At 41.5% G+C, this 23,667-nt stretch overlaps 1 protein-coding gene across 1 annotated transcript in view; it reads left to right on the top strand.

The window, feature by feature from the left end:
* The window catches only part of tmem104 (transmembrane protein 104), a 52,509-nt gene extending 47,998 nt beyond the window's left edge, over positions 1 to 4,511 (top strand). Inside the window, exon 10 of the mRNA XM_035180508.2 lies at positions 377 to 4,511. Within this exon, the coding sequence (XP_035036399.1) occupies positions 377 to 1,140 (764 nt within the window). The 3' untranslated portion in view covers positions 1,141 to 4,511. The remainder of the gene's footprint in view (positions 1 to 376) is intronic.
* Positions 4,512 to 23,667: the final 19,156 nt, after the last annotated feature.

Raw genomic sequence — 23,667 nt, 5'->3', positions numbered from 1 at the left:
AGCGTTGGTGCATCTTCAGCAGTCGGTCTTTACTTAACCCAGCTCAATTACTGAAGTTCACTTTTACAGTAGCCACAGGCTAAGGAAACAGACCATTCAAAAGAGTCAGGTTCAGAACGACCACCACACAGGTACCACCAATAATCACATCAGGTAACATAATGATAATGTTTTTAAAGAAACTGGTAATTCAATGTGTGTACAAAAATGACCTTGGTGGGTGGCTTACAGATATGTTTGATTTAAATTTGTCATTTGATGCAATGAAAACATTGTGAGAAATATATAATTGACAGCTAAATGTACATGAAATTTGTGTTTCTGTGTCACAACAGCATTAATCTTGTCTTTTTATGTTTGTTTTCTTCTTTTGCAGCTTTTACCATGATGATCATATTGGCTCTGATCCGCATTAGCAAAGGCACCGGTGAGGGCCGCCCACCAGTCGCCTCCTTATCCGGAGTCCCCAACCTGTTTGGGGTGTGCGTCTACTCCTTCATGTGCCAGCACTCCCTGCCCTCCCTGGTGACGCCCATCTCTGAAAAGAAACGAGTCGGCACCCTGGTGTTGGCGGACTACACCCTCATCCTGGGCTTCTACGTCCTCCTGTCGTTCACCGCCATCTTCTGCTTTGACAGCTCACTGCTGCACGACATGTACACCCTGAATTTCACAGACAACTGCGATGTGTTGAATATTCCATGGCTGCGCTACTTCTTGGGCTTATTCCCAGTCTTCACCATCAGCACCAACTTCCCCATCATTGCCGTCACGCTTAGCAACAACTGGAGGACCCTCTTCCATCGTGATGGAGGCACCTACCCCTGGGTGGTGGACCGTGTCGTGTTTCCTCTCATTACCCTTGTGCCCCCGATCGTGGTGGCCTTTTGCACCCACAACCTGGAGTCCCTGGTGGGCATTACAGGAGCTTATGCTGGCACAGGGATCCAGTACATTATCCCAGCCTGCCTTGTTTATTTTGGTAGACGCCATCTTGAGCCCGTGATGGGCAGAAATGCCATCAACAAGCACCAGTCTCCCTTCCGCCACGCCTTCTGGGTGTGGTTTGTTTTGCTGTGGGCCGCCTTCTGCCTCATATTTGTCACGGCCAACATCATCCTGAATGACACCAAGAAATGAGAACTCATCGTTCCCAAAACTTTCAAAAAAACTAACAGTCGGCCAGTTTCTTTGTTCCTGTTCTCGAGGCCTTACTTGCTGTTGGTTGGACAGTGTGCCTTTTTATGGGACTTTTGTTGCATAAATTCAATGTAATTTAGAGTAATTTATCAAATTTGTTAAAAGGGACCAAATGTCACGTGTTTATGTTCATTATAAAAAAGATAAAAGCTGGAATAGTACATGGAAATACTAAAAGGGAAGTTATTTAAATTAGCTTTTGTCAACAAACACCTAAAATATCTCAAGATATTGCACTTGTATAACTTTATAAAGATCGGGTCCAGTATGCTTCAAACTAAATAATTCCTCTGGAGCATGTGCTATTCACACATGTATAAACTGCAGAAATGCTCATGTTTTCACAGGTTGTTGGTGTTGGACAGTTATAGAAATTGTCCGACACCGGAACAAGATGTGTCAGACACTGTTAAACTACGCCTTTGCTCAAATCTCCAACTATAAGAAAGTTAGGGTTGTGGTCCTGAATGATCCAATAGACCTTCAGCGCAGAATGTTCTAATAAAAATATATTAGAGCAATTCAAAGAGCCGAGTAGCGACAAGAAAAAGGGCCTGTCACATCCAGACTCGTGTCCGGTTGCGGAACTGCTTGGCAACAAAATCAACAGAAGAAGAGAAACGGACGCATCGGGGATGATAAGTCTTTCGTGGCTGACGTGTTTCCATTCGTCAGCGTTAGTGGCCTACGATCTCCTCGTCCCCCTCGTGAACAATGAAGCCCCGTGCGTGACAGATCCAGACAGACAGGCCTCCAGGAAGAGCTACATTTCTGTTTATCACCAGTAGTTCACACACAGGGCATGTCTCTCGTCTTTTTCTGCTCCTCTCCCCCTCCCCTCATGACTCTGACAGGCTCGTACTGTATCTATCACGCCGCCCATCACCTGACAAGTTAATCGTGATCTACAGCGCTTCTGCTCTGGCTGTGGGGAAGCCATCAGTGACCCAAAGTGAAGGCTGCTACCGGGCCCACAATAACTCCACAGCTTCAACGCCACACTCTGTGCTATATGTCCAATAACGCTGACTTCACTGACACTTGGCAGCTTTCTCGTCTATTGCCCTCACATTTCCATCTTTGTCCCGTCCAATGGTCCTGTCTCTTCGGTTTTCCTTATTCGTAAAGTACCTCTTAAAGTCCCGGTATATAAAACATATTTTATTGATTATCTTTGGCGGAGTTTACAGTGGAGGTGCATGAAATCTAACTCGTGGTTCTTTCCCTGCATCTCGTTTGGACTGTTCTCTTCGTTCAGAGAAAGTAGCTCCAAACTACAGGTGACAAAATTAAAGCTAAAACCAACTTAAGTTGTTGGTAATGTGTCGTGGCTCCTCAGGCCACCAGAACAGCATCAACACGCCTCGGTGTTGATGCTACAGAATCTCCAATCTTTTCTAAAAGGTATTCCCACTGTTACAAAGAAGACAGGAACTCAGGGGAAGGGATTCAAACACAGACACTCAGAGGCAGGCTGATGAAGGGAGGACAGTTTAATGGGGAAGAGAAAACGCGCAGATGTTTAAGAACAGAAAGGCGAGATGAGATGAGAGGTACCAGTAGGAAGTTGTACATGAACTGTAAACCAAGGACACAAGGGAACAGGATCACAAGCAGATAAACAATGAAAACATTCAGGAACCTCTACAGGCAACTAACGGACGAATACAAAAAAACGTTACTATTATTATGTATCCTGAAGGGGGCAAGTTTATTACCTATTCTGCAGCCAGCCACCAGGTGGTAATTGAGACATTTTTGGGGAGCTGCCAAGTCGGACATCTTTATCTATGATATCTATGATGTCGACAGGACTGCGAACCAAACGCAGTGTGGTTCGCACTCCACGGTGGCGCTAATGCACCAATTAATTTGCCAACCATAAGTAAACCTCACAAGAAAAAGATGGAGACCGTTACGCAGCTGAGGTTTAGGTAACTTCCGTTGGAAAGTTAGATGGCGAAATGGAGGCTGACACAATGCAACTGCTTTGTATTAGAAGGTTTTGAAAAGGACACCGCTGCTGCTGCTGCTTTCGCTCATGTTTTTTTCAATATGGCAGACGATTTCCTGACGTAGTCAGCAGCTGTGTCATGACCAGTGTCATCTTTAAGACTTTTGTTATGTGTAAATGAGTGGAACCGGTACTACTTTGTGACTAAATGCTCCTGCTGTGGATGGCTCGACAGTGAACCCTCTTTCAAAGTCATTACGATTTTTTTCTCTGCCATTGTGATACATATGGACAGATATAGCCACCTCAGCTTTTTTACAGATGCACGAGGGGATGTAAATTGTTGAACTGTACCGTGCGTGCAGTGCAGCTGTATGGAAGCATCTGCCTTCGTACTGTTTCTCAACTCAATCATCCAGGTTTCACTTGACTACATTTGTCCCCCGGCTGCATGAGCGCTGTGTTCTGTGGATTTCCAGGAGCAACAAGATAACAAGGACGCTCTGTGGATCGAGGCACCGCTGTTGTAAATTTGAAATGTGATTTTTCAAACACTTGAGCACCACGTGGAATGTTCCATTCACCTCCAGGGTAAACGTGGACAAATGAACCCAAACTTTCCTCCATGGCTTGATACCACTCATGGTATATGAGAAAATATTTGTGTTAACTTGCCCTTTAATTGTTGTTTTGTGTAACATCACGGAAAGTAATGATATGATGGGACGGAAGCTGGATTATATACTGATTCAAACCTTGTGAACAGATGATTTGAATCCTGATTCATACATTGTCACAGCAAATCCAAAGCTGTTGGAAATTATTTTATTTGAAATTTTGCACAAGGAGAGAAAACATAACCTCTTTGATAGAGGTAAGAACCAACATTTTAAATTTGGATAATGCAGATAATTCTCTACAGAGAAGAATATAAAATTGTGTGTGTGTAAATGAGATATTGATGTTAAATGCGTTTTAGATGACTCTTGTTTAGAGTTGTGAAATGTGCCTTTTTTTTAACCGTTAAAAAAACGAATTGACTCTGCTGTTTCTCTTTTATCGTCTTGTGAAAAAGCAGCTTATGTGAAAACATCTGCATGTGAGTCATTTCATTTATCTGACAATCGGTGTGTCCACAAATATCCCCTGTAACACTTTTTCTAGAATTTCAATTCAGTGAATTTCTTTTCTGTGACTTGTCTAATTTACAAATTTTTGCTCCTTTTGTTTACGATATGTTGTCCGGCCTGTGACTCTTGTTCAATTTATGTGGATGTTTACAGCTTTAATTGTTGTTATATTTGATTTTTAAATGTTTCACTAAGAAAATAAAGGCTTTATGTTCATCTGAACCTCATGAGCATTAGATACTTGAATTCGTTTTTGCTCATGTGACATTGATAACGACGACTGTGATTGAGTGTAGAGATCCTGCTGCACAGACACCAAGAAATTGACATTTAGAGATGAAAACCTTTATGGCAATGCACTGCAGAGCTACAGTAGATGGCCATTAGAATGTAGATGGAGCGGAACTGATTTTTCTCCCCCAAGTATCAATCCACCGTGGTTTGTGAGCTGCCATTTTGAAGCCTACAGTTTGACATTCTGTCCAGCGCCATCTTCTCTTTTTTAAAACCAGAGGTAACCATATTTTGAGGAGCATGGGTGGAGCCTGCCTGAGAGCCTGAGGACACTGTGAGCCCACCTACACCTGGGAGCTGCACCCATTGGATGGTACTAACTGTCAATCACACATGTATCTACACCTTGTTGTCTAACTGACTCTAAATGGTACCATAATTTACAACCTTTTTACTACCTGACACTAGAGATCAAGACAATAGACTCCTTAGGAAAATGTTTACTGATGTAATAAATCAATTAAGAAGTTAGCTAATTTTCTTGTTGACTTCTAAAGAAACAAAAAAATAACATTGGAGTTGCCCTCTGCTGGTCATGTGAGAGAAGACAGATTATAAGGCATGGTGGCTACACTTTATTTTTCTATATTTAGCACCACCATGTATAATATGTATAATAGCTTCAGTATTTTTGATTCCAGAGTCAACCAGAAACACAGAGCACACTTTTCTTTAAAAAGTTTTGTTTAGTTCTGGAGACAGTTGTGGAAGTTGTTCTGAATTAAAGGGATAGTTCACTGAAAAATAGAAATTCACTCACTAAACTCACCACTATGCCGATGGAGGGGTGGGTGAAGTGTTTGACTCCACAAAACACTTTAGGAGTTGCAGGGGTAAACAGTGCTGCAGCCTAATCCAATACAATTGAAGTAACTTGTGACCGAGACTTCAGACGTAATAAAACAACGGAAAAAACACAACATGTTTGCTCGTGTCAGCAAGCCCCGACATTCAAATTCAACTCGAAACGAGTTCATTTACACCATGTTTTAAGCCTAAAAATCCACCAAAAGTGGCTTTACAGACACTTCAGTTTTTGGACTCAAACACTTAACCCACCCCTCCATCGGCATAGTGGTGAGTAGTTAATGAGTGAATTTTCATTTTTCAGTGAACTATCCCTTTAAGATTTTGTCTCCGTTTAATAGTGCTGTGTCCTGCATGACGATCAGCTCAGTCGGCACTCGACTTCCATCCCTAAAACACTGTGAACCCACTCTCAGTTGAGCCCTTTCTGTGCTAATGAACCTCACAGCGACGAGGCGTGGGGGAGAAACGGAAAAGGGGTCATTAAAAAAACAGGGCGGCATCTGTCTGGAATTAAAAGAAAGCCATCTGTCATCACACGATGAGACTACACCTGGCTGATGATGAGTTCCAATGTGCTAAAACCCCCCGGCAGGGAAATATTAAATGTGAATGATGTTGGAGAGTAACAAAGGGAGGTGGCAGATGAGGACAATTGCCACTTTTAATGCCTCTTCTTGATGCTGCTCTTTCTGTAAGTGCTGAGCACTGAGTAAACCAGCCCCCAGCTCTGATTTAACGTATTCATGTTTCTATCTTGAAGTCGCTGTGTTTCCTGTGGCCTGAAATGAATGATTACACTGAGGCAGCACCGTGGTGAACACAGCCTGCTTGTGCAGCACGACAGTGGATGGAGTGAAAATGTGACCTGATAATGAGCAGTGAGCAGGCCTGAAAACAGGACGCTGTATCTCCAGTCTGTTATTCAGGTTTGCAGCGGCTGCAGTGTTGTCTGCTGCTGCCGACACTTAATAAGGCTGCTTGATAGAGTCATAATCGTCTCCACCCCCCCGGGGCACACCTGTGGGGGCGAGCAGGTCTCACAGTCGCACCTGAACCAGCCAGAGTAAATAAATCTGGTAATAAAGCTGTGGGCCACAATGGACTCAACTGCAGATGGTACTGTGTGTGTGTGTGTGTGTGTGTGTGGTAAGTGTGGGTCCTCCAAGGACAATCTTGGGAGCAGTTCTCTGACTATACAAACGGCTCTGCAGACTTTCCATAAAGAAATAAACAGGCTGGAACTTGATCTGCTCATTATTAACCAACTAACACCTTTTTTATTAAGTTATATACCCCAAAATGTTATGATTCTCCAACACAGTATTCAGAATACGTTTGAGTCTAGAGACGATATGAACTCAGGGGAATTGGTAAGTTAAAAAACAAAGGTAAGCATTTATAATGAATAAATAAATAGACATTCCATTTAAGGAGTACATTTTTTGCAATAAATATAATGAGGAACTTAAAACTTTGCAAGTTAAAAAAGATGTTTAAAAATAAGATGTTAAATAAATACAAAATTGACACGTAACTATTTTAACTTTGTTCAAAATGCTGTAGAAAATCTATGTTACCATTATTACTGACTAACCTGAGCTTCAGACCTTATAGGGTGCTTCTACGTCTAGTTAAGCTGTCACAGCGATGACGTCAACTCAATCAAAGCCTTCAGGGCCCAACACCTCCCACTTCCTGGAAGAAAAGTTTTATTTTTCCACTCTATTGTCATAAAAAGGTCTGAAAAGAGAATAGATTTGAACTTAACAAAATGTGCAGATGCCCTGAATTATTGCGGATGCCTCCGACCCGCTTACTGTTGGTGAACGTTAAAGGGACTGAACCTTGAAAATGAAGAACATTGCACAGTGAAGCAAGCAGCATTAATGGAAACTCTTTCAGTTTTTCTTGAATAAAAAATATCAAACATCCACTCAGTGGGCAGATTGAAACCAATGTATTCTTGACTGCATTTCTGCTGCCGCAAACATAAACCTGTAAAAAACAATTATCATGAGCCATTTCCTCAGGAGACCCCGCCTTTTGCCCAATGTCAACTGGGATTGGCTCCAGCTGCCCTATAGAATCCCTCAATGGTGGCATGATGGACGAATGCATGTTACTTTAAAATGAACTTTGCAAACGTATTTCTAGTCACGACAGCAACACTGCAGGATGTTTGCTTGTCTGTTGTTTTCTATGAATTCACTCCATCACTTTCTCTGAACCTGATTTATTCTTTTACATTTCAACCTTGAATATATATATATATATATATTTTGTCTAATCTTTTTACACAATAATCCTAAATTCTATTTCCCGTCTCCCGTTGTCTCTCGACGTCTTGTCTGACGTGTTGACAGAAGCTGTGGCTGAATATCCTGCAGGTGTTGTGTCGGGGAAGAGTGTCAGCGCATGATTTATAACCATTACGCTTAACGTTCGGATAAGAGCACTAACATGTTGTTTACATTCACAAGGCGTTTGTACACGTCCGTCTTTGACCCAGTCGTCGTTCATCACTCAACACTCCCCATTTAAAATCTTTCCCTGACAGCAGATACTGGATTCTGTTTTATTATTTATTTGTCTTTATAACAGTTTTATACTCTTTTATCACAAAGATAACAAAAAAACAAATTATCTGAGGGTTTAAGAGTTTTACAGAAGTCGGTGTTTCAGAGCAGCTTTAGAGGTTTTAATACCCTGAGGAAATTTCAATATTTCCGCATCCTTGTAACTTTTCTTTCTCAGGATGGTCGTTGTAATAGTAAATATTTACACTTTAGCACCAGCTCCAGGAAACTCATATTGGCCCTAATCTAGTCTGTGCAACGTCTGTGCACCAACAGATGCTAAATGAGCAAATCAAACGTCCAGCTATGTTTGATAAAACCGGAGGAAGCTGCCAACGGCTTCACAGAGACATATGCAGCTTATTTCTCTTCCTCATGTTCAAATCTGTGTGTGGACAAACATTTCTCTCAGGGTGACGGGAGTGTTGACTCTTCTAGGAGATATAAAAAAAAAATAGAAAATGAGATTGTCGTCCAGAGATTCTTAATCTCAATGGGACTGACAGGCTGAACGCTGTGGCTGCAGCTCTCTATTACAGCTACTGGGTCAACAAGCTGCTGTGTGCTGTCAGCTCACCGCTTCACTGAGAAACCTTTCACTGGAACCGGAGACTCTGACACCTGTCCGGTTTACAGACTCGGACCACGATGCTCGACATACAGCGATGCCTCACAGCTTCCTGTCATTCACAGACACTCGCCCACTCACGCATGAGTCCACAAGCTGTACCTGTGCAGTCACCAGCTGAAGCTCCACAGGTGACCTCCTGCTTATAGATTATAACCAGACAGCTGCATATATACTGCAGCTGTGTTTTACACCCATTCTAAGCAGGTTTTGAATCTGGAGTCCGGAGGTCATGAGATGGTAGTAGAGATCCCAAAGGTATCGCAGATGTCGCAGGTGCCAGAAATATGACTCTTCCAAAAATGACTGTTCGATGATGGAGAACAAACTTAGTGAACTCTGGTGTGGAAACATTAACTGGGTGGAGAACCCTCTGGTGGTGTTTCCCCTGTCTCTCCGGAGCCGTCAGCCTCCACCTCCTCGCTGTCGACTGTTTGCAGAGCTCCGTGTTGACTCAGGCGTCATGTGCCTGTGTTTACTCAGAAATCTCAGGCGCCTCAGCCTTTTCGCGACCGAGAAGAGCAAACACCTAGAGTCAGTCCTGCTGTTGGTATTTTATCTTGTCTGTCACGCTCCTGTCTGGACGATCGTCCTCTGTCAGCTGTTTTCTCGAGGATATCCTCACCTTTTCTGTTTGTTCATGAAAAGTTTTAATGAGGAACCTTTGAATGTGTCACAATCTGACACCTGTACCTAACTGGTATTGTCTCAGAACGAGTCACTCTGCTGCCAGTTGCTTTCTGCGCTTACAAAAGTACTTTATGTTTAGGATTTTAACAAGTTTTATTATGCAATAGAGAATATAGCATTTTCCCTTCAATGCACAGTCACTTTCAGTAGTCCATGTTTTATTTGTCATTATTTCATGTAATGTGCTTGAATTTCAACAGACAAAATATGTCTCTGAACCATCTATAGAGTTTTCGATCAAAGGCATTTGCTCCATTTCAACAAATATATACACTACATGGATATCTAAGGAGTCACTAAGTGCTCACTTGTTGTGGGAACTGTTGGGTTTAAAGTACCTTGATATAATGTGCGTTGTGACTTTGTGCTATACAAACAAAATTGAATTGGAAATTGATTTAAATTGATTTATTGTGAGCATCTGATATGTGTCACTGCACCAGGCCCAGTTTTCATATCTTTTTTATTTCTCCTCCATCTCCATAGACGGTCGACCGAGTCAGTCAAATTTCCTGTCGTCCATATGTTGTGACAATGAGTTCATCCATCCATTTTCTTCTGTTCAACTGGGGTAGCAGAGCTTTTCAGCTCCTCGTGGGGAAACTGAAGGTGTTACCAGGCCTGATGAGACATATAATCCCTCCTGAGAGTTCTGGGTCCACCCCGGGGTCCCCTCCCAGTTGGGCTGTGCCCAGAAAACTTCCAATGGAGGGCGACCTGGAGGATTCTGATAAGACGACCAAACCACCTCAACGGGCCTCTCTCCATTAGACGGAGTGGCAGCTCGACTCTGAACCCCTCACCCTGTATCCAAGGTTGAGCCCAGCCACACGATGGAGAAAACTCATTTCAGAAGCTTGTTTCCACAATCTTGTTTTTTCGGTCACTACCAGCCCTCATGACCACACGTGAGGGTCAGAGCGGAGATCGACTGGTGTGGCTCAGCTCTGTCCTCAGCTCAAAGGCCCAGGTCAATGAGTATCCTGACAACTATAGAGAGACAAGTGTGTGTGTGTGTGTGTGTGTGTGTGTGTGTGTGTGTGTGTGTGTGTGTGTGTGTCTCACAGCCTGATATATGTTAGTCCTCTGAGCCATAAAGCTCCAACGTCTCCATCACAGTTGCTCTGACATGATGCTTCATCACCATGAACACACACACTCGGTCCAACACACAGCTGATGAAAATAGTCCCTAGAAAATGCACAATTTCCTCCTGTTTGTGCAACATTTCCTACAAACTTTTGTCAGCTTGTTGCTGCGGGCCTTTCTTAGTTTTTTCAGACTAAATATTATAAACATGTCTGTGTACATCAGTTGTTTTCTTCTTCTCTTATAACTCTTTGGCCACGAAGTGTTAATTCATCTGATGAGGAAGAAATAGAAATGGAAATTTAGGAATTTGTAAAAATAGGTTTTAATTATTATTTAGCTTTATATCAGACCCATAGTTCAGTCAGTATAACAAAAATACAAAACAACAATACAGAAAACAATCATCACTTTTTTTATTCTGAAATCTGCCACTGAGGGAAATATGTAAATGACACCAATACATACCTAACAACATTTTCCAATCCAGGCCCAGTTAATAAATAACTGTTCTTTCTCCCTGCTGAGTCATTCCCCCCACAGCCCTGGACCTCACTGACGACTCTAACAGTTTATTTCTATGATTAGTATTATAATGATATGTGTCCCTGGTCTTAACTGCAAACTTTCAGTGTGTTATTTTTTCCCTCCACTGTGACAAAAATAATATCTGCAGGGGGAAACAGTAAACACAGATAATTTTATGGAAATCTTTGTCTTGACAAAGGTCAGATTAAAAAGCACAAAGTATTGTGGTTTATCGGCAGCTTCGGGCCAAACATCTGAATCACTGTCAACCTTCAAAAAACTATTAATGTGTAATTTTTGACATTTCCCAGCCGCCATTCGGTCGAGTGGGGATAATGTGCAGTATCTTGAAACTGCAGTGGTCGGGGGGGGGTGGGGGTTAGTTCATATTGAAAAATGTAATCAGCCCATGGAGATTTTAAAGTTGTGGATTTGACTTCAAACTGGTTTTAACTAAATTCAAACTTGACTTTATTCTTTACCCCCAAACAACAAATTCTGTTGTGGCTGTGGTTTGTGGTTTGGATCCATTTTGAGACGATTCTCCTCACAGACTTGAAACTTTATATGAAATATAAATACAAAATGGAAAGTTGATGGCACTATGTCAGTGAGATGAGGAAAGTGTGGTGTTGGTACCAGGCAGGTGATGAATCGATGAGTCTTTTCATCCCTCAGCTGTGTCAGAAGCCTCGTCATCCATCAAGAACCAGTGCTGCAGTGTGTGTTACCTGCACGACTCACTCCTACAAACACACATGTAACAAATACCTATTTATTATCCAATTATTGTCTTTTTTATTGCTATTTATTTTACCTCATAATCTATATCTTGATGTCCTTCATCGACCTCTGTTTGTTGACCTGTGCTTTTTGACATGTATCATATTGGATGTTGTTTGTGTGATTGTAAACGGGGTAAGCTGCAAATTCATTTTCCCTCCTTGGGATCAATAAAGTTGTCTGAATCTGAACACTAACACACAGCAGAACACATGAGGTGTCTCCACCTCACGTGTTTCAACTGTAAAATCTAAAAAGTTAAATTGTCTTAAATTCAATGTTGCAATGTCACTGAGTAGAATTCAAACCTCAGCCAGGGCCTGACAGTCCCCTTATGAAACCACATTTAAATTCACTAGAACCTGATTCATATTTGAATGTGCACCAAATTGCAAACACTAACTGTCTGTTGGTCGACAGAATTACTTTACTGGAAGGGGGCAGTTTTTTTTCTATCCTTTTTTCCCCCGGGGGCTTAAACAAAATGAAGCCAGACTCAACAACAACAACACAACACACAATATGCCAATCCTGTAGCCTCATTGTGACTGTGGCAACTTTCATGCCGCATTTTTCAAAGAGATGTTTTAGGTCTCGCAAGACAGCAAACAGGGGAAGCAGTAAAATGCATTACTTACACCACGTCCAGTTGGTCACCTCTGTTTCTCATAACAAGAGCAGGAGGAGCCCTGGGTGTAAACTCGTCCACATCACTTGCTGGTGAATCTGTAAATCGGATCTTTATTTTCTTTCATAGTTTTTGTAAAGAAATCACCTGATTATCTTCGCCGGTCGGCTCACAGAAGTAACTCAGTGATGGCAGACGTACCTGAGACAGCGTCGAGGGTCGACCAATCACATTAGATTAAAAAAATGTAAATCAATACCTATTAGCCTTTAAATGAAAGTTGGAGTGACCTGGAAAATCTGCAAAAACCAATTAAAGAGCAGCCTCAGGTCACATGGTTCGCAAAAGTATAAGGACCCACGTTCAAATCCATTTGGTCGGTGTCCCACACCAGGAAGTATATGTATTGCGGCAGAAATTACCCAATAACCAACTGATATGTATGTGTGTGTGTGTGTGTGTGTGTGTAATTTGATTGGATTTAAGGGGACTGTTGGGCCTTGGCAAAGGTATGTGCTCTACTGCGAATTCTAGTGAGTCCAAAGGTGCTGCATCGCCAGTGTGTTTCTCAATGACTTTCTATCCAGCCTGCTTGCTTGTTTATTAACATCAGGGAAAGCCTGTTTAACGTGAGGATGAGTTCTCACGGTGGTGAAAGAAAGTGCTCATGAAGTAAACGTGGGCGAATGGGGATCAGGGCGGTGTCTCACGGACATTAATGCATTTACTTGGAGTAAGTATCTTTTCACTTTTGGTGTTTATTTTCATCACAAATTTAGTCTAATTTAGTAGAATTAAAAAGGTCGTAAACAGTTTGAAGTTTAATTTGTTCATAGCAGCAAACACCTGCATGCATCAGGGAACATAAGATCTAAAGTCTATCTAAAGAGTATCTGCTCTTCGGTTCCATTTTTTTTTTTGCTGAACATGAATGAAAAGTCATAATTTTATTTTATTATTCATTTGCAATAAATAACCTTTAAAATGTCAAATCCACTCGTGTCAGGTTTAAAAAGTCATTGATTAAAAATGCATGACATTCTCACAAGGTTTAAAAAGATTTACAGGCACCAGGACTGAAGAATGTATTGATATTTGATGGTGAACAAGAAAAACGTTTGTCTCTGTGTTCCCATAAATCCTCAGCGAATCAGAATGAGGATGCAGTTAGCACTGAAGTGTCGTTAATAATTACTGTAAACACGGGGGAAGTCGTTGCTGTTCATCAACCTCGTCGCCCCTCCCACACACCTCTGTTGTTCCTCTGCAGACGCGACGGTGCCACACGTCAGAGAGTCCAGGTCTGTTTCTGCCATCAAGCGATTTGAATTTTATTAAAATTCTTGTCCACGTCTCAGTCCACTCACCGGGGTGAAAGCAGTGCTGCACCTGTAGGAAACCCCTGGTTCGATAATTGAATTATTTAGCCTTAAAACTGGCCCCAGAGTGCAACAGAGGCCGCTGCTGATCATCATTCAAAGTGTCTGGTTCTCCGCTCATTATCTATGAGCCTGAAGTCATGACACACTCAGAGCATGAAATCACTGAAATCTAATATTCTGCTCACAAAGCTGTGCAGACGATTGTGTCTTTATTCTAAACATGAACAGAGCTTTGAAAATAAATGACTTGACGTGAAAGAATCCTTTGAGGAATGTTGAGTTTCAACTTTGCATCAACAACTTTTCTCAATTTATGACCATGTTTTCAGTGTAACTGTATTTTTATTTGATTTCAGAATTTTTTTCTTAAGTACTTGTCTTAGGGCGGCCCGATGGAACAGTGGTTATCACTGTCGCCTCACAGCAAGACGGTTCTGGGTTTGAACCTGATCAGGCGGATCTGTTCTATTGTTCATACGATCTTATTGATTGCTTTTAATTGATAACATAAAAACTGCAGTGCCAGCAAAATGCTGAAGTAGAAAGTACAGATATTTGCAGATTATATGAAGTGGAGACAAAGTGAAAATTAGCCAAAAAGAAATCTACTAATCATAAACTACAGATACATAAAAATGTAATGAAGTAGAGTATTGAAGTAAAATGCACTTTGTTACATCCCAACCTGCAAACAATAAATAGACCTGTTTCAGAATCGTGAAATACAAATACAACTTTACATGAAAACACACGATATACGAAGAGAATTCATTTGTTAGCGATTTAACTGTCCAATAGTGAACACATGTTAAAATGGATCTTAACAACAGCAATGAAATGCTTATTAATGTGCTAGTGTTGTTGATCCAGTAAAGTTATGCAGTAGCTAAATGCACATGGTCTTAGTCTCCATACTGACATCTGGGTGTATTTAATTTAGTCCTTGTGCAAACGTCTTCTAATTCATATACAGTGTTAAAATGATTATGATTATGTTGTGTTTGGCACACAATGTCTCATATTTGAATATCACTGTAATAATCCATTCTGAGTGACCATTTCTGGAAGCCAGTCACGATCACTGTTTCACTTAATTATTCCTGGCAGCAATTTCCATCTTTGTAGCTCCCTCTGTAAAATTAAGGTCAAAGGTGCTGCTGCATTTTTTGCGCGGCCGTCGTCTTTGCCGGAGCGTCCTTCAGGATGTGAGGCCTGGCTTTGGAGCCTGTCCGCAGAGAGTTAGAGTGTCAAAGTTTAGATTGATGTGGTCAGACAGTGGGGGCGAGAGGGTCACCTCCGCGCTCCTCACTGAAACACGCCTTCAGAATGCAAAACTGTGAAACTGACAGATGCTTAAACCCCATAGAGTGATGGCGCTAAAAAAAGCCCCATGAAGCAGGTTGGACGTGAGGCCACTGTGGTCCCTGGTTAGCCGCACTTGTGTCCCAATGGCTGGTTTGGCAACGGTGTCATTTACACTGTTGTCCAATATGACGTACCACCTGTTTGTCTGCAAAAACTTAATTTCTCTCTTTGCTAAAACTGTGGTGCTGCAGTGTATATGCTCAGTTTACACAAAGGTGTTATTCCGATGGCGACACCCAGTTGCTGGAGGCATGATGTTTTCCATCCTTGCGTTTATCCCATTGTTGTGAATATGATATCTCAGTTGAACTCAACATGACCTAAGATTTTGGTGGTCAAACGTCAAAGTCGCTATGAATGGTAAATGGTAAGTTTATATAGCTTTTGTAGTCTTGATGACTATGGGCAGCATTTTTTTTCTATGAGGGGCAATTTAGGGTTCAGTATCTTGCCCAGGGACACTTCGGCATGCAGATGGGGAAGACTGGGATCAAACCATTGACTTTCTGGTGACAGGACGACCGCTCTACCCCCTCACCCACAGCTGACCTAATGATCACCCTATGACCTCAAATGTCACATTTTTTCGTTGTGAAAGCGAAATCTTATTACCTCAAAGAATCCTTTCAAATCAAACAGATTAACTGATTATAGTTTAGTGGTCAAAGGTCATGGTGACCTCTTATGAGTGTGGATAGAAAACCGTATGCAGACTGACACTGTGCTGGTTAGCGGAGGAGATATACAGCCACAGGCAGTACTTCTATTTTTTCCTCACTTGCCAATACTCCTTTCAATCATGTGACCTTTTCTGTTGCACCAAGGGGAAAGTAGGATTTGTACCTGTACAACTGGTAATTCTTTGCAGAACACTGTCCAACACTCAAACACTGCGAACTGCAATGAACCTGACAGCCTCCAGGGGCCACTACAGCAGACCTTTTGTCCTGCAAAGTGTATTTTCCTATTGTACACCTCCACAACACTTTACCTGATTTAAATTTTTCATTTATACTCTGATTCACACTATCCCTGCAGCCCCGACCCACTTACCCACCAGTCATCCTCCCTCATGCTGTCCCTCTCTGACGATGTGACGATTGTGTGTGTGTGTGTGTGTGTGTGTGTGTGTGTGTGTGTGTGTGTGTGTGTGTGTGTGTTTTATGCATGTTTTATGTGGATTTATGCATGAGTGGGGTGACATGCTTGACTGCGCAGCATATCCCGGCGTCTTGCTGTTCTCGGAGCAGATTAAGATTTTCAGTACTGTATCCATCACACATGTTTTGACTTTCCTGCATCCCCCCCTCTGCAATTTCATAACCTCAGGTCATCAATTGACTCTCAATCTCAATCTTTGCACTGATAAGATCAGCAGTACGTAGTCGAGACTTCTTCTGCATGTGTGTCACTTACTTAAACATTAAATCAAAGGTCTGTCTGTTGCTGTGATGTCGGCCAGTGGTCAGATTTGCCTTTTACTCACAAAGTGTAGAGCATCTCTTGCAGCGATGCACAACAGATTGCCTGAATGGACAAGTTTGTAGTAATTGCAGTCACCTTTGATGCCGCGATGGATTTGCATGTCTCTGCTCCCAAATAAATTCTTGTTGCCTGTGATTTTTCTCACAGGATGGAGGTTCAATCTGTTGCTGCGTCTTTGAAATATTACAGGAGCTTCATCTGGGATTCAAGCTGCAGTTCAAATGAAATGATGACATACTGGAGCTCTCCCCCTTCCTCTTTGGTCTGGAGCCATCTGTCCTACCCGCCTCCGCCCTCCACTGCTGCTTCCTCCGTTGTCGGGAGCGATGCAGATGTGTAGCAATGCTGCTGTTTGTTGTTGTAAATAACAGCGCCACAGCTTTGGTTACAAGTGGATTCTGAGCTGGATTCTGGATTTGATGGGAAGTCAGTGAAAGTGATGAGGATCGGAGTAAGAGCCCTTACAGGACAGACGCTTGGCTGAAATATTTTTAATCAGTTGTGGTTCAGTGAAGTCGTACAGATTTATTTTATTTTGACCATTTTTATGACCAGTGAGAGTCACCCTTTGACCCTTTGTTCTTACTTTGACTTAGTAGGCACATTTTCTTTTCTTGGTCATGTCCACATGAGCGACATACATCACTCTTGAAGAGACATCTATCGTTATTGACATGTTGCTGCTCTGTGGAAGATGATTTAATGCTTCATGTCGAGAGGTCACTGACGCATATATCCCAGTATGCTGTTTTGTAGAAACTGAATACTTTCCTTTCCTTCTATGTAAATGTAAGGGAAGAAATAAGTCTATAATGGCTCACGCGTTATGTCCCATGTGTAGTTCACGTTACCCCACAGAGGACTATGTTCTGCAAATTGGATTTTTTTCTCAAATGCATGCTGAGAACAAACATTTACCCAGCGCCTCAACTTAGAGTCATCGTCTGATTTGAAGCTTCCTCACTTAAAAGAACCTTTTCCCAACACTCACATCAAAAAACTCTGAATATCACACAAAAAAAGGATTCATTGTTGTCTACAACTCTTGTGACGTTGACAATTTTGTCAAGCTGCAGGTTTGGTAATGTACCAGTGATCCTGAGGTTGGCGTGGGAAAAGTAATTTAAAGACACATCTCTTCCGACTTCACCTTGGTTAAAATTTTTTTATAAAATTGTATAAAATAATAATAATAATTCAGTTTAGTTGCACTTATATTGCACTTACATATTGCACTTTGTAGTGTGGCCTTTTTGAAGCAAATTGTACTTACTTCATTCTTGTTGTTATGGGTTTGTTCCCTCATGGTTGATTGCACTTATTGAAAGTCGCTTTGGATAAAAGCGTCAACTAAATGAAATGTAATGTAATGTAAAAAGAATGAAGGGTTCATCCTCTGGGAAAAATGAGCTGCTACTTTTGCCTGAGGGTGGTGAAGTATTGGAATGCTTAAGGATGTTCCCAAACGAAAACAGAATAAAACTGGCACACAGTAGAGCACATACCTCTACCAAGGCCAAACAGTCCCATTCAATTCTGCACCAAAATCCATCATGTTTTTTTTGGGACATAGTTTTATAACTATTGAAGATGCATTTAAACTGTTAATTCCGTACTGAATCTACATTATCTCATATACACATTTGTGATAGTTATAGGTTTCTAACCCTACTTGCTTCCGTACAGTGACTGAAAAAATCGTATCCTCCAATGCAACCAAATTCAAACCCCCTAAATCCAGATTTTTATTTTGGTCTGCACCAACTTTCACACACTCACATAGGTAACATCCTTGGTGTCGGTAACAAAACAAAAAATAAAAATGCCCATCAGTCTTAAAAAACAGCTAAATGAAACATCATACAAGCCTCCAATGTCTTGTTAGTTCGACAAAAGTGTTTAATTTGATATGATTTAAAACAAAATGGACAGCGAATATTTGCCATTTTTGTCGAGAGGATGAATCTGTTGATCGATAAATTGCTCTTCTTGAAATTCCTTTGTTGAATGTGCATTGCTGCTGTTTTGAAATTTTACTTACAGAATAATGTAGAGGACTCTTTATCTCACAAGGCTGTAATACCCGTTTCCTCTCTTACCTCACCTTTTTTTTTTTTCTTACCTGGCTGTCTTGCCCTTGAACTAGGTCAGTCCTCTCAAAGCTTCTGTGTGTAGGGTACAAATTGATAGCAGGCTTTGAATGTCATATCTAATTAGTCTCTGGGTGCCTTGTATCTCCCCTCACCCTTTCCATCCCACCCCCATCTCTCAATGACTTTGGTCCATTAATGCCAACCTTGGCCTTCAATTTGTTCTTATCCAAATGACCGGTCAATAAGGCTGCTTAATCATGCCCTACATGTGCGACATGTGCCAAGAATTCACCCGACATGTGCCAAGAATCCACGGTCACTTCCTCCATGATCATGTAGTCACTTGAACATTACATCACACACTGCTCATGGTGGTGCACGTGTGATTTTGGAGAATATCTGTATTGTTTTGTCTATTGTGCTCTAAAGTAACAGCGGATACTGAACTTTCAAACAAATATGTCGTTTACATTGAATCAGGTTCAACTCTTGAATTTCTGTTATAAATCTTGACACATTGGATCACGGTTTCAGACAGAAGCTCACAAAAAGCAGGTGTGTCTGGCAGGCAACCATTGCATGTAGGCCACTAGCTAAAATAACTGTCGCTGGCAGATTTTATACGATGTAAGTAACTAACTGATATAGCTATTAGCCATTAGCTCATTAATGTTTCAAACTAATCTGTTAGAACTGATTCTTGTAAAATGGGTCTTAGACTTGAGGGCTTCATAAATGATACTGTTTACTTTGGCAAATAAAAAAACTGTATCTTCGTATTTCAATAGGGTACGTCTGATTTAAAGGATGTGGATGGTGTCTCTCTACAGGAAACAACAACCTATAAGCTAGCTACCTGAACAAAGTTATATCAAAGAGGATTGTCCAATGATTGGATGCAATGGGTCATTTTCCTTTTTCTTTGCAAAGAATTCCCCAAATAATGCACTAAAGTTGTATTTTAGCTAGGAATAAAAACTCTGTATTTTTTAACGTACAAATGTGAAGACATAAGGATGAGTACCAACTTGTGAATTTGTCAAACAATACAAGAAACTTGGCTGGCGTAAGAGAGCTAACATCCCAAAATCGAATTAAGAGCAGCAACGTGACATTAGCTTGTGTCAGCTAGCATTCATGGCCCTTTAAAAGATCAGTAAGCAAAGTTCAAAGACAGTTCCTAGTTTGTATATCAGGTTCTACTAATCCCACATAGCTCGCAGAAATTAAGAATGCAAACCAAACAAAAGCTCAAGTCTCAGGAGGTTAATTATTTGCTTTTCGGCCTTGAAAGTACAGCTCACTGTAGATAGTAATCAAGTTAGCTAGGCATGCTAATGATAGCAGCATGCATTAGCGCAGATGGTTAGACATGACTGTTTTGGTCTTGTGCTTTGGAAAGGCTGAAGTAACAATCCTCTAGTCACTATTAATATCTACTCTTAACATGGCCCCGGTAACACCTACTTCAACATGCTGTTCTTGAAGTCGCTAAGCTGTGGTCGAATAATTCGTCTTTGCTTGAGCAGTTTCATGAACAATCAGATGTAAGTCGTTTGTCTGATTGTGATTTACCTCAGTGTTCACACGAGGTAGTCACTCAGCTCTCCATCGCCGTTGCTCACTGTCTGCGGTCGCCACCTGTCAACCACTTTACAGCTCCACATGAAAGACTGCACAAGACTGTAGGTAAATCACATTTACAAGCTGATTCTCGGCTTTGTATTGATGCATAATGTAAAGCTGCAGCTGAAAAGGTCTGAATGGAGCTGCAGCCTTTAAAAATTGGACCAAATTGCTGAAGTGTAATGGATTAACCCTTTTTTTTAGGCCTTATCTGCAAAAAAAAAACTAAACGACAACAAATGGGTTGTTCCTGCATCACAGCCTCCTAAAAGCAGGTTCATTTCCTTCTTTGTATTGATCATCAATGGGTGAAATAGGAGTCTGAAAAGCTGAAGTGAACTCCATCACCTGGAGGAATATGCTACGGGCTATTGGAGGAAAGTGAAATATCGCTTTAATATCACATCCCAACAGCTCGTTGCACTGCCATGATCCACAAGTCTGTCCACTTGATAAACAGCGCTGCCCTTGCTGTCTCAATAATCTGAGCCAGTTCGTCTGAGAGCCCTCCAAGGACCAAAGGATATGTCTGCTTTTATGAACGGTATTTATGTAGACGTGACAAAATATTTGTCCTTCTGAAATGTTGCCCCCTGCCTTTGAAACTGTTTTACAGATTTACACACGTGCTTCTCTTCTTGCTGTAGCTGCCCCCTTCGTTCCTGTCATTAGTGACCAGCATGCCTCTTTGCCTCTCGAGGGAAGCTGGGAACAGGGTGGGTAAATCTCTGCTCCTGCGTCGTGCCCTGTGTGAGACTGGTCATTTCATGGTCGTGGGAACTGTGCTAATATAAGCTGCAGGTTGGTTGTCCCCTGGATTCAAACTGAGCTTTCTTAACTCCTCTTGCTCATGCTTACTCCTAATTGGTATTGGTGCCGTCTTTGCTAATAAATTCAAAGGGAGACTGTGGCACTGAGAGGTGGACTGGTTCACAGGAAAAGTGTGGGAATATTTTCCCACAAATCTCACTTTTCATTTGGAGCAAAACTAAAAAATCCTGACAGTGACGATCCGCTGCTTACATAGATTATCTTCGTCCATGGTAGATTTACAAGTACAGTGAGTAAAGAACAGAAAATAATGTTTTGTTACGCATCTAAACACGAGGATTTGAAGTATCAAACTTTTCATCCTCAGATTAACGGCTTAATCAGGAATATGTGAGCTGTCTATTCAACTTTTTACACAGAAAAACAAAAAGAAAACAACCTCTAATGTGAAATAACTGAAACTTTCTTTACTGCAGGAAAGGACAAGTCATTCCTCATTGTAAAAATATGTTTTTCTGTTGCTTTCTACAGTACTACATCATATCTGTTTTTTCTTATATGTCATATTATACATAATAATCTACTCTTACCCAAGTGTCAACTCACTGTGATGTCACCCATTGGTTTGAGAGCTGCTGTTGTGAAGCCTCGAATTTTGTTCTGCTTAATCTTAGTTTTTTAAAACCAGATGTAACCATATTGGGGAGTTGAAGCCTGACTGAGAGCTCTGGGACACTGAACACCCAGTGACACCTGTGACCTGCACCCATTGGATGGTATGAGCTGTCAACAACATGGTATACAGTCCTTATTTGACTCTAAATGGGACCATAATTTATAACGTGAGCATCATGTTGTATCGAAGAAGACTTGAAAGTAGAGATTGAGACCATAAACTCCTCAGGGAAATGTTTACTGTCATTACATCAAGTGAGAAGTAGAGTCATTATCTCAAATACTTCTATAAAGACTGACTTCTTTTAAAGGGCCCATATTGTGTAAAATACATTTTCTGGGCTTTTACTATCCGTAATTACTTGAAGGGGGTCAGTAGGTACCCTCAAAGTATGAAAACAGTCACTCTGCGGACTTTTAGACTCAGTCCATTCTAGGAAATATGTTATTGAAACGTCGCTTTCGTACTTCTTCTCCGTATGATGTCATCTTGCAATCGCACTCTTCTCTCAACCCCACTCAGCCAGTACCAGTCCAGCCTCTCTGGTATTTGAAGGATCATTGATGTCGACTTTATCGACACCTACCGGCCCGGCATGCTTGTCCAAGCCTTTGTAGTCGTTTGGATGGAGATATTTTGGAAAAAGAAGGTCGATAAAAAAAAAAAGGGGATAATATCCATTCGAAAAAGGATCTGCAGGACTGTAGACAAGGCCTGAGACATGAAAAACTTTGGCAACAGCTGCTTACCTGCTAACCACCTGTCATCTGTGTGTTTTGTGGTGGATAAAAATAGAATGGTAAACACCTCAGTAAGTTTAACTGGTACTGTATTGTTTTGTGGACTTATGACTTATGTCATTAATGGTTATTGATCTACTGATCCTGTCCTGTAGAACTGCTCACTACCAAAGTACACATGGTGACCTACACAGTTTTTTGTTTCTTCACAAAAAACCCCATTGCTTTTGACTCTGCCTTTAAAAAACAAAATACAATCATTTCACTGACACAATGACAGTCACTCACCATGAGCTGTAACTCCACCGACTTGTTCTTGTAACAGCCGGAGGAGGAAAGTCATTATAGCTGCATGTTACGGCTCATTGCTCCGCTAAGTGACCAAAGTAAAAAAAAATCAACAATTTTTCCATTTACTTTAACCTAAGGGGCATTCTGAGAAACTAGCAGAGCTGAACAGTTTGTATTAACCATGAAAGAGAATTACTTGAAAAGAACAACCTTAAGGTCCCTTTAAGCCGACCATCAGTCGATCACAACAGGAACTCCACCGTCCCCCTGCTGGTTGAACAGGAATACAAAGTATGTGCAGCACCTCTCATTTAGCAGGAGAGTAATGACTCTGGGATAACTAGCTAAGGTGCTAAGTAGGATTCATTTAGACCGTGATTGGTGTCGTCAGTTGGTTCAACCAGGCAGCTTTATGCTGAAATGATCAATGCTCATTCATGTTTGGACCCTGATGCGCTCCGTAATTATGGGATATTTTCCCAGCATGTTATGGATGAGCACATTACTGCTCATCTTGATGGTGTTCCTCATCCATTCTCTCTCAGTCCTTGGCGCATTCACACGTGGAAGAAACCCTGACCACGCTGCCTTGGCTCGGCCTCGGAGGACGAGCTGCCCCTGTCAGGTGGCGTGTCCTCCCAACAAGCCACTTGGCTGAAGTTGACAGTGAATAAAGGGCCTTTCAGCTGTGATCCACCATCTATGTTAAGTACATGCTGTGAGAACTACCCCACTGTATAAAGCGTTTCTCTGATAGGACGACCAGCAACATCTTTCACCAAACTGTTTGGCCCCTGAACCATCTGTCAAACCACCCACACTTCCCTTTGTGCCTCCAAACACCTACCCCCTTCCACTTTAAGTAAGGGCTGACACATGCTTTTTGATTATTTTCTTTATTTCAGGGGAGAGAAGAGGATTAACTTCA

This window comes from Hippoglossus stenolepis, chromosome 16 (assembly GCF_022539355.2).
Source record: "Hippoglossus stenolepis isolate QCI-W04-F060 chromosome 16, HSTE1.2, whole genome shotgun sequence".
NCBI classification, from domain to species: Eukaryota; Metazoa; Chordata; class Actinopteri; order Pleuronectiformes; family Pleuronectidae; genus Hippoglossus; species Hippoglossus stenolepis.
The sequence above is the reverse complement of the archived record's forward strand: the minus strand, read 5'-3'. Positions and strand labels throughout refer to the sequence as shown.